General features: G+C 24.8%; 1 protein-coding gene across 1 annotated transcript in view; it reads left to right on the top strand.

The window, feature by feature from the left end:
- The first annotated feature begins 1,154 nt into the window (after nucleotides 1-1,154).
- The window catches only part of LOC117170298 (breast cancer anti-estrogen resistance protein 1), a 41,812-nt gene continuing 30,154 nt past the window's right edge, over nucleotides 1,155-12,812 (top strand). The window contains exons 1-4 of the mRNA XM_033356971.1: nucleotides 1,155-1,606; nucleotides 6,583-6,732; nucleotides 10,568-10,714; nucleotides 10,796-10,916. Coding sequence (XP_033212862.1) covers nucleotides 1,550-1,606; nucleotides 6,583-6,732; nucleotides 10,568-10,714; nucleotides 10,796-10,916 — 475 coding nt within the window. The 5' untranslated portion in view covers nucleotides 1,155-1,549. The remainder of the gene's footprint in view (nucleotides 1,607-6,582; nucleotides 6,733-10,567; nucleotides 10,715-10,795; nucleotides 10,917-12,812) is intronic.

The raw sequence follows: 12,812 nt of genomic DNA, 5'->3' as shown, positions 1-12,812 counted from the left end.
TAATTTTTTTGATAAAAATGTCATCTTTCTCGTTAAAAAATGGATTGTTTTGTAGAAAATTTCACTTTTTTATTTTTTTCATGGAAAATTCATCTTTTAGGTTGAAAATTTATATTTTTAGTTGCAAATCAATTGATTTTGCTGAAATCTCGTATTTTTTGTTTAAGATTTACTTTTCTCATTGTAAATTGAACTATCCTAGTTTTGGTTTGTAAATTATTTTTTTTAGTTAAAAATTTATATATTTCATTGAAACTGTCTATTTTTTCGTAGAAAAATCATCTTTTGCGTTTAAAATTTAATTATTTTGTTCAGAATTAATTATTTGGTCGAAAATTAATTTTTTTAGCTGAAACTTTAATTATTTATGGTTTAAAAATCCTTTTTTTGGTTGAGCATTTATATTTCGCACATTTTAGCTATTCTAATTTTAGTTGAAAATTAATCATTTTCCGGTGAAAATTCATGTACTTTGATAAAAATGAGTCTTTTTTAGTTTTTTTCATGGAAAATTAATCTTTTGGATGGAAAATTCAACTAAGTGCTTGTTTGAAAATTTATATTTTCGGATGAAGATTCATCACTTTAGTTAAAAATTAATTTCTTAGTTTCAAAATAAATCTTTTTTATTTGAAAACTCAACTAAAAAGTGTTTAAAATCTATTTATAAACAAAAATTTGTTTGCATTAATATTATTAATCTTCTAGATGTATGTCTGGTTTTTTTATTTAGAGATTGTGATATAGCAACCCTCAGTAAAGCACTGTTTAATGCGAATAATATTTTTTCTATTACTTTTAATTCTTTTATCATTTAAATTAGGCGCCCTTGCCAATTTAAATCGATACATTTCCCCGCGAAATTTTGAATTATTTAATTATTATCAATAAAGACAGAAAATAAAAATGTTTAAATCCTAATTCAAAATGCTTATAAATGACGTGAAGGTCGAGTATATTCTCATGTTCGTAAGAATTTCTCCAAGCAGCTAAACTCCTTAGAACACTAAAACTGTCCGCAATCAAAGATTTTATCTTTGCCACAATCCACATGTCGGAAAAAAGTTCGGCGAGCATCGTTAAGAGTCGGGAATGCTCGGCTCGGTCGCCCGGTTTTGTTAGTCTCACTGATGCCCACGGAGACGGAGGGTGTGCAGAAGATCGTAGTACTATAGTATGGATCGTGTGACTCAGCTTTCACCTCGAGCGTAAAAATAAAACCGAGTTAAACTGCAGAAAACAACTCCCGATTGAGAAAGTACTCTTTCGAGCATCCTTTAGTGCAAGTGCGGTTTTCTGCTGATACTGTGCAGTGTGCAGTTGTTCCAAATAGGGACTGAATCAAGTGTATAATGTGTTCGCGATAAGATTTATTCTTCTCGTACGTGTAGAATGTAGATCTAGTGGTCTGTATATATATATAGCTATACACGTTCTACCCGTATATGTAGATGTAGATCTATTATGCTGAACCAGCTAAAGATTGTGTGCAACCGCGATTTGTTTTGAGACTTTTTGAGGCTGTGAGCTGAAAAACTGAAGCAGCCAAATGAACCTCAGGATGCTACCTCAAACTTCTGAGATCATTCCGACAACCTTAAATCCGGTAAGAACATATGTATTTTATAATAAGATGAATCATAAGAAATACCTGTTTGATTCAGTCCTTTCAGAATCCAAAAAGAATTTTAATGTCTTTTTTTCAATAATATTAGAGTAGTTCATATAATTATCTCAAAGGAGCAAAAAATATTGAAGGGAAATGGGGAAATTCATGATTGAAAAGGATTATAGTTTAATCGCAGCATTTGAATAAATAATACAAAAATTTAGGAGGAATTAGTGTCAAAAGTCGACACGCTACAAAGGAAAGATTTGTGTATGTTAATATCCAGGGTGGTCGCTGGACCGGGTAATGACAGTGAATTTATGTTTTCACCGGGAATTTCACAGATTGTTAGGAAAAAAAATATCTGTTCAAGTTTGTTTTTAAGAGTTCTGAGAAATAATTAGTTAAATTCTTATGTGTTTCAATTATATCATTCAGTTTAGAATGCGCAATTTGAAAATATTTAATTTAAAAAATGCCGTTTTAAAAGCATGAACATCAAAAATTTTGAAGCCTTTGAAATCTACAATTTTTGGATAAAAAAATTGTTGCTTCAACTGTGAATATAAATTATAATGGTTTTCAAAATTGCACTGTATATTAAGGATTATTCCAGATTTTAACTTTAAAAATACTAAAATAACTAAAAGGAAAAGAAACTTTGAGCTTTAAAATTTTCCCTTTTGTTGTATAAATAAATATTGAACATCTGTTATTCATAGAAAAAATTCCAGTAAGTTTAGTAAATATTTCGAGATTCTGAAAACATTCAAAATTAATGTAAAATTTTTATTTATTTCAAATAATTTAAATAACGTGTCAACGTATTCCGACAAAATCCTGCTATTTATTCTGATATTTCGGTGCAAATAGGCCAAAAATGTATATAAGTTCTGGAAAAATTTCCAAAATAATTTAAAATTTTAAAAAATCTAAAACAACATGTAAATTTGTAGTTTTTTCAAGATTTTGAAATCAAATTCTGAAGATTTTTTAAACTATTTGAAATAAAAACAATTTAACTTCTAATTTAAGAACTGTTTATTTTATTTTAAAAATATCAGCGCTCAGTTTTCAATGTTTCCAGATTAAAATTGCTTGAAATGATTTCCAGCTTGGTTTTCGTGACTTCAAATAGAAATATTTTTAGCTTTAGATTTCGAATTTTCTAATTGATGGACCGTGAAAAATGTGCGAACCGGGAAATGACTGGGGAAATTTTTTCTTTGATTAAAACGGCCACCCTGGTATCCTTTGGAGTCTCTTGAAATATTTTTAAAACCATAAAAATCTTTGAATTTTGTTAAAATCTGTATAAATCGATTGGAATCTTTTATATGAAATTGAAAATAAATTTAATTTATTACCTAAACTTCTCTAGAAATCCGTTGAAACTTTAAAAATCTTTTATAAGTAGATTTCATTTGAAATCGGTTACATTTTTATTCTTTTAAATTATTTTATCATTCAGTTTACAATGCGTAATTCAGAATTCTTCTTCTTTAAAATTTTTCCACTTTAGACGTTTATTTTTAATTTAAAGAATTTTAAAATGCAGTCTTCCAGGGTCAAATAATTTTAAATTTAAAGCATTTGAAATTGAAAATATTTGATAACGAACATTCTAATTTTATCAACTGTAAATATTAAAAAAATATTTAAAAAATTAATCTGCACGATAATTGATTTGGCAAAATTAAACTGTTTCAATTTGAATGTCTTAGTCATTAAAAAAAATGCAAACGTTCGATTGAAATTTTATAAAATATTTTTAACTTAAAAATAACTTCATAATACTATATTCGTAATTTTAAAGGCTTTCATTAATATTTACCAATATTTGATTATTGTTTATGACGAATAAATTGTAACCAAATATTTACAATTTTAATTGTTCTATTTAAAAAATGTTTAGGTTGCAAGTGAAATTGTTGAATTATATCGTTCAAATAACAATTAAACACTTATTATTTGTAGAAAAAATTCGAATAATTTTCAGAGTTATTTAGAAGTTTTAGAAAAATTAATTTAAAACTTGAAATGATTTCGAATAATTTAAACGAAGTGTCTGTACCAAAAAAATTCGGCTATTTGTACCGAAATTTCGGTGCAAATAGCCACAGTCTAATTTAAAACAAAATATTGATTTTTGCAGAATTCAAGCATAAAATTTAGAAGCGTTTTAAGAATTGTGAAAGGCTTAAAGGGAGTAAAAACATTTTCTTAAGATTCCTCCGAAAATTAAAAATGATTTTTCATTTTTCTAAATTATTTCAAGATAATATTTAAAAAGATTTCCAAAATTGCCAAAAAAGAATCTGGAAGATTTTATAGAAATTTGTTCAAATGTACAGGATTTTCTAAAAATTCTAGGAAAAATTCCATTCATTTGATAGGGTATTTAGATGTTCTGAAAAAAATTCTAATCATTTTAAAGGATGTTTAGAGTATTAAAAATGAAAATAATTTAACTTCTAATTTAAGAAGTGTTCAGTTAAAAAAATTTAATTTTTCAATTTTTAATGTTTCTACCTTTAAATTGCTTAAAATAATACAATTTTGATCATATTAAAGTTCATTGATTGGTTCTTTAATTTAAAGAATAGAAAATAATGTCGTGGATTTATATTTTTAGAATTGAATTTGAATCTTTATACTCTCTAATTTATAAAAGTTAAAATTTCTATATTTCGCAGCTTTAATTTATAGTTTATTTTGTATTACTTCAAATGGAAAAATGTTTAGCTTTAGAGTTCGATTTTTTTTATTGACCCTGAAAAATATTTCTGAACCGAGAAATGACCGGGAATTTTTTTCTTTGATTAAAACGACCACCCTGGAAAAAGTTTAAATCTTTAGAAATCATTTTAATATCTTGAAATCTTTGAAACTTGGAAATTCAATTAAATCTGTTGAAATTTCTTGAAATACCTTAAAATCTGATCAATTTTTTGAAAGCGCTAGAATCATTTGAAGTTTTATTGAATTTATTTTCCAACGATCTCGTAAAATCCTTGGAATTCAAAGTCAAATTTCTGGAAATCATTGAAATACCTTGAAATTTTTTGAAATTCAATAAAATCCTTTAAACCTGTTGAAATTTCTTGAAATACATTTTAAAAATTTGGAATTGCTAGGAATCCATTAAAATGTCATTGAATTTATTTTCCAAAGTTCTCTAGAAATCTCTTAAAATCATTGTAATTCCTAACATATTCTTTGTAGTTGTATAAATCTCTTCAAAATTCTTGGGATCTTTTAAAGTAGCTTACAATATTTTAATTTCCTGCAAAATGTTTCGAAAAGTCTTTGAGATTTTTTCAAATCCTTTAGAATTCATTTAACTTCCCGGAAATATTTCAAAATCGTACAAATCTATTGAAATCAGTAGTTCGAAAAAAAAAGTTATAGAAAAAAGTTTAAATTCTTAGGAATCATGGAAATACTTTGAAATCGCTTGAATATAAATTAAATTAAACTTACTCACTAAAGTTCTCTATAAAATAAGTTCCTAGAAATAATTTACATACCCTCAAAATTTTGAAATGCAATAAAATTGTTTAAATCTGGTAATATGTTTTTAAATATCTTAAAGTACCTTCAAATTTTTTGCATCGCTATAAATTCCTTTAAATTTCATTTAATTTATGTTCCAAAATTCTCTAGAAATCTCTTTAAAGTCTTTGGAATTCTTGAAAAATTAAAAAAAAATTTGTTTAATTTCTTCAAAATTCTTGGAATTTTGAAGAAATAGCTTAAAATCCCAAAAAGTTCTTAAAAAAGCCGAAAGTTCTTGGAAATCTCTTGAAATCCTTCGGAATGTCTTAAAATTCCGGAAATTTTTTTATATCGTAAAAATCCATTAAAATCCGTGGAAATTGTTTGAAACCCATTAAATATAAATTAAAATTATTCATTAAAATTCGCTACAAAAAATAGAAACTTTTAAATCCCTATAAATCTTTGAAATCCTGTAAATATTGTGAAATTTCTTGAAATACATAAAATTACATTAAAATAAGTCCAAATCATTAGGAATCCTCTGAATTTAAGTTAAATTAATTTTATTCATTATAGATCTTTAAACAAAACTGTTAAAACCCCCAGAAATCACTGAAATACCTTGAAATCCTTGGAAATTCAATCATTTCTTTTCAATCTTATGAATTTTTTTGAAATACCTAAATATACCTTATAAGTTTTAAAATCTCTAGGAATCCCTTGAAATTCCATTTGTGTTATACTGTTCTCTAGAAGTATTTTAAAATCAATAAGCTTCAAATCCCGAAAAATTTTTTGAAAATCCTCAAACTCCGTCAAATACAAAAATCCTTCAGAATTTTCGGAAATTCTCTAAAATTCCTTGAAATAGTATGAATTTCTTGAAATCCGTGAAAATATTTTAAAATTTCTTCAGAATCTTCGAAAAAATGTTAAATTACTGGAAATATTTGGAAATCTGTAGAAATACTATAAAATCCTTTAACACGGAGAAAAACAAGTTTGTTGAAATTACAGGATTTTCCTTTAAAATAGGGACAGTATACCTTTTTGTAAATCTCATTGAATTTTGTGCACACTTAACAGAATTCTAAGTAATTTTACAAATTTACGAATGCTTTTTGTAAATTGTAGAGACTTTTTGTATTAGAGTCTGCAGTTGAAAGATATTAATTCAGTAAATTTTACAAAAAATATCCGTAAATCTATAAAATGACGAAACATTCGTTAATCTTTACAGAAAATCTGTGCTTAAAATTTGTTTATCAGTTTTTTTTTTATTCAATTTACTATTTTTATTTGTTATATATAAATATTTTTACATCACTTCTTTCAATGTCTTATCATTATTTGTTTTTATAGATACTGATTTCCTTATCATGACTTTTTCTTCAATCGCGAAAATATTATAAGAAATTGATTATAGAGAGAGTAGGGTTCTGTATATTTTAATCTTGTTGTTTCTATTTTAGCAAAAATGTGTTAAAGCACGTGCCCTTTATGATAATATAGCAGAGGCGCCCGACGAACTAGCATTTCGAAAAGGTGATGTGCTTACCGTTTTGGAACAAAATACGTCTGGTTTAGAGGGTTGGTGGCTTTGTGCATTGAGAGGAAGACAGGTAATATCATCATTGGTTCTTTGTGATGAATTTTTAAAAATATGACACTTTTTTTCATCACAGGTTATTTTACTCTTTTTTGAGCGATTAAAATTGTCCGCTAATGCCATTATTTCTCTACTTTTCCTTGAAAAAAAATGTAAAATTTTCTCAATGGATAATTAGGGGCCGTGCATAAATTACGTAAATGTTTTTTTTTATTATGAAATTTTAAACCACGTTAGATTTTAATTAACATATTATTTGATATTTTTAACCAAGAAGAGGTTTATATTTTAGATAAAAAAATATTTAATTAAGCTAAAAATTATGAATTTCAAACAAAATATTTGAATCCTCTACCATAAGAGATTAATTTTCAAATAAAGAGGTGCATTTTTTGAAATGAGCTTTCTGCAAGACAGTTTAATTTTGAACCGGGTAGTTAAATTTTTAACCCGATCAATGAAATCTTGAAAAATATATAAATATTGAATCAAATAGTTGCATTTTTAACCAAGAAGATTAATTTTCTGTAAGAAAAACCGAATTTGAAACAAAATACATAGAATTTTAACCAAATAGTGGAATTTTCAAGAAAAGATTTATTTTCAACGCAGAAGATTAACATTGTACAGAAAAATAAGAATTTTCAACAAATCTTATACATTTTCAACTTATGTTAGTCCACATTTTGTTTGATTAATTTTTAGTTCAACTTTTTCCGCTTCTATGCTTTTTTTTACCTAATATGTGCAATTTTTAACTAAAAACTATAAATTTTTACCCAAAAATAGAGTAGTTAAATTTTCATTTAAGAGAATTAAATTTCAATAAAAAAAAAATAATAATTTTCGATCAGAAAAGTCAGTTTTCTAACCCGAAAATATGAATTTTCAACAAAAAATTTCATTTTCAACCAATCAATTGTATTCTCAACAAAATAGTTGAATTTTAGGTTTAAATCATTAATATATGACAAAAACAAACGAGTTTTCAATTAAAATTATGAATCTTCAATCTGAAAAGATAGATTTTCAACGAAAAATGTAATAGTTATTTCAACAAAAAAAGATTTTAATTAAAACTAAAAAACTGTTTGATTTAACCAACAAAAACCAATTATCAACAAAATACTTTAATTTTCAACCAAATAGTTAAAAATTTCCAGCCAAAAATAATATTATTCTACGAAACAGATGAATTTTCAACCAAGAAGTATGAGTTTAACAAAATTGTCGATTTTTCAAAAAAATAATTCAATTTTGAACAAAAATCGACTCTTAACAAAAAAATGAATGTTAGTCTTTTCAACTAAAAAAAAGAAGAATTTTGAACCAAAAATAGTTCGATTTTCTAATTGGGTTCTATTGATTCAGTTCGGATGTAAGTGGAAAATCGAGATTGAATCTTCAAGTCAAAAGGCGAATTTTCTCTACAAAAATTGAATTTTCAAACAAAAAATATGACTTCATCAAAAAATTAATTTTTCGCAAAACTTATGCATTTTTACCCAACAAAATTGAAATTGAAAACCAAGAAAATGATTTTTTCATCACCAAAAAAGAAGAACTTTAAACTCATAAAGTTCAATCTTAAACAAAATGGAAAAGTTACATTTTCAGTAAAAATATAATTTTTAACAAAAAAATGCTTTTCCACTAAACAGATAAACTTTCAACCAAAGGCATAAGCCTTTAATAAAAAATAATGTTTAAAAATGTAGTTAAAGTTTTACCCAAGTAGTTGAATTGTTTATTAAAAAAGATTTCAGTTGACTTTTTACGATCAAAATATAATTTTTTGAACAAGAAATATGTTTCTACGAACAAATTGAATTTTAATCCAAAAAGACGAATTTTTATCCAAAAATGATGACTTTTTAACAAAATTGTTGAATTTTCTACCAAATAGTTGCATCTTTGTCGAAAAAGATTAAATTTCTCTTAAAACAGATGAATTTTTATTTAAAAAAAAATTAATTTTGAATCCAAAAAGATGAATTTTTTAAGCAAAAAGGATGAATGTCTAACAAAGCAATTGAGTTATTTACCAAATAGTTGTATTTTTATCCAAAAAAGATTAAATTTGTGCTAAAACTGATGAGTTTTTTAAAAACGAAACAATTAATACTAAAAAATATTTGAATATTATTAAAACATTTAATAAAAGCGTACAACTATGAATTTATTATTTCAAAATGATTTTACAATTTCAAATTGTTTATACAGTTTTTCAGAAGTAAAATCAAATATTTTTCAATTTTTAATACTCGAACTACAATTTAATTTAAAAAAATCTTATATTATTCAAATCATTATTTACCCAGAAAGTTTTTAGTCCAGGTGAATTTTTAAATCAAAAAGACAAAATTTCGAAAAAGTGTTCTTCTTCCAACACCAAAATAAGAATTGTAAACAATAAGTTAATTTTCTGCTAAATAATTTAATTTTTAACAAAAAAGTATAACTTTTTAACCATATTCTTTAAATTTCCAATCAAAATGTTGCATTTTTGTACAAGAAAATTGAAAATTCTACTAAAACAGACGGTTTTTTAAATCAAAAAGACAAATTTTTAACAACAAAAATAAGAGTTGAAATTCATACAAAAAGATTTCTATTGACTTTTCAATACAAAAATACGAATTTTAAACAAAAACTAAATTTTCTAGGAAACAGTTGAATTTTCAACAAAATAGTTGCATTTTTATCCAAGGAAGGTGCAATATTTCTAGTAAAAATGATGCATTTTTCATCAGTTTTCATCCAAAAAAGAGTTCAGTTGACTTATCTGCAACGCAATTTGAATAATTAACAAAACTTTAATGTTCTAAGAAAATAGTTGAATTTTTAACCCAAAAAGACCAATTTTTTATATAAAAGTTGAATTTGCATTAAAAAAGAATGTCTTTTTAAGAAAATTGTTAAATTTTCAACCAAATAATAAAATTTATAACTAAAAAGATAATCTTCAGGAGAAATTGCTTGCGTATATGCAAAAATCCGAATCCTTGCATCATCCTAATTAGTCAGAGTGGCAATTTGATTGAAAAATTACAGGAAATTAAATTGTTTAAATCGGGAATTTACTCCTGAGCACAGAAAAGTTCAAGTTTTCATTGTTTTAATAATTTTGTAAATTTAGAAAAGTAATTTATACTTTCCCGCTTCCAAATTTTAGATAAAGAAAATATTAAATTGAAAATTCATCTATGGTGGAAAATGAAACTAATTTGTTGAATATCAATTTTTAAACTAAAAATTTAACTATTCCTGTAGAAAATTCAGTTTTTGATTAGGAAATGATCTGTTTTAGTAGAAAATTCATCCTTTTTGGCAGAAATCAATCTTCTTAGTTGAAAATTGTATATTTTTGGTAAAAAATTCAATTATTCTAGTAAGAGATTTATCATTTTAGTTGAAAATTCATCTCTCTGGTTTTAAAATGTACCTGTTTTTTTTAAGTTATTTTTTTCTCGAAAGTAATTTTTTACCGAATATTCCATAGTTTTAGTTCAGCCTTCATCTGTTCAATTAAACTTAAATTTTTTGAACTTAAAATGTAATTATTTAGGTTTTGGTTACGATTTTTTTTTTAAAGTAAAAATTAATTTTTTTCTTACAAAATTTATTTCTATAATTTTTCGCTCGGTCTAGAATGAACGTCATGAATTAAAATAAATGTTTGCGTTCCGAGGCAAATATGAATGTTACTTTTAGTTGACCGGAAATTGCCATACTTGACCGGAAAAACCGGGAAATGACCGGGAATTTGAAATCATTCGCCGAATCGCCACGCTTTTTGCACTATTTTGAATTTTTTGAAGTTTAAATTAATTAAATCTTCCTTTCAGGGCATTTGTCCAGGAAATAGACTGCGACTTCTCGTAGGACAGTACGAGAACGGGGGTTTCGGTGGTAACAGAATGGATCCAACAATGGCTGATGACGGGTCGCAAAGGCATGGAAAACGACGAAGCTGGCACGTGCAATCGAATAGGGTAAGCTTATAATTTTCAAGAGTTAAAAGCTAACTAATAAAAATCTCATGTTACAATTTTTTCCCTACACATTTTTAATAGGTAGTAACTCCTCAAAAGTGCGGGGACGTTTATCTTTACGACCTTCCAGCAAACAGAGGAAGCCCGGCCCCCTCTTCTATGTACGAGTCTCGTTTAAATGAGAACGATCAATTACAGATGGGTAAGTGTTCCAACTTTCTTTTTTTCTATTTTAAATCCACTTTTGCCTCGATTAAATTATAGCAGAGTTCAGAATATTTTCCTGATTTCTAGAAACTTCCCTCTTTTTTTTTTTTTTTTTGCTTAGATCAGTGTTTCTAGTCCAAATAATAAATAATCAAAAATTTCACAAAGATTTCTTATTGATTTCAAATATCGTACAAAGATTTCAGTATTATCACAAAGATTTCAAATATTTAGCACGATTTCGGATAGATCAATGGTTTTTTAAGGATTTCAAATATTTTAAAAATATTTTTAATATTTCGCAAAGATTTCCAAAGATTTCACAAATATTTGAATGATTTCGGATAAAATTCTCCAATATTAATAAATATTTCGCAAAGATTTCACAAATATTTGAATGATTTCGAATAAAATTCACAATTTTTAATAAATATTTCAAATATTTTGCAAAGATTTCAATGATCTTTTAAGGATTTCAAATATTTGAAATATTTCGCAAAGATTTCACAAATATTTGAATGTTCTCGGATAAAATTCTCAAATATCAATAAATATTTTGCAAAGATTTCAATGATCTTTTAAGGATTTAAAATATTTTAAAAATATTTTAAATATTTCGCAAAGATTTCCAAAGGTTTCACAAATATTTGATTGATTTCGGAAAAAGTTCTCAAATATTAATAAATATTTCAATATTTCGCAAAGATTTCCAAATATTTCTAAATATTTTACAAAATTTTAATTCTTTTTGATAAAATTCACAAATATTTCAAATATTTTGCAAAGATTTCAATGATCTTTTAAGGTTTTCAAATATTTTAAATATTTCGCAAAGATTTCCAAAGATTTCACAAATATTTGAATGATTTCGGATAAAATTCACAAGTTTTAATAAATATTTTGCAAAGATTTCAATGATCTTTTAAGGATTTAAAATATTTTAAAAATATTTTAAATATTTCGCAAAGATTTCCAAAGGTTTCACAAATATTCGATTGATTTCGGAAAAAGTTCTCAAATATTAATAAATATTTCAATATTTCGCAAAGATTTCCAAATATTTTACAAATATTTTAATGCTTTTTGATAAAATTCACAAATATTTCAAATATTTTGCAAAGATTTCAATGATCTTTTAAGGTTTTCAAATATTTTAAATATTTCGCAAAGATTTACAAAGATTTCACAAATATTTGATTGATTTCGGAAAAAGTTCTCAAATATTAATAAATATTTCAATATTTCGCAAAGATTTCCAAATATTTTACAAATATTTTAATGCTTTTTGATAAAATTCACAAATATTTCAAATATTTTGCAAAGATTTCAATGATCTTTTAAGGTTTTCAAATATTTTAAATATTTCGCAAAGATTTCCAAAGGTTTCACAAATATTTGAATGATTTCGGATAAAATTCTCAAATATTAATAAATATTTCGCAAAGATTTCACAAATATTTGAATGATTTCGGATAAAATTCACGATTTTTAATAAATATTTCAAATATTTTGCAAAGATTTCAATGATCTTTTAAGGATTTCAAATATTTGAAATATTTCGCAAAGATTTCACAAATATTTGAATGATTTCGGATAAAATTCACAAGTATTAATAAATATTTTAATTATTTTGCAAAGATTTCAATGATCTTCTAAGGATTTCAAATATTTTAAAAATATTTTAAATATTTCGCAAAGATTTCCAAAGATTTCACAAATATTTGAATAATTTCGGATAAAATTCTCAAATATTAATAAATATTTCAATGTTTCGCAAAGATTTCCAAATATTTCCAAATATTTTACAAATATTTTAATGCTTTTTGATAAAATTCACAAATATTTCAAATATTTTGCAAAGATTTCAATGATCTTTTAAGGTTTTCAAATA

Source organism: Belonocnema kinseyi, chromosome 3 (assembly GCF_010883055.1).
Source record: "Belonocnema kinseyi isolate 2016_QV_RU_SX_M_011 chromosome 3, B_treatae_v1, whole genome shotgun sequence".
Lineage (NCBI taxonomy): Eukaryota > Metazoa > Arthropoda > Insecta > Hymenoptera > Cynipidae > Belonocnema > Belonocnema kinseyi.
Note: the sequence above shows the minus strand (reverse complement) of the source record. Positions and strands in the feature narration are given on the sequence as shown.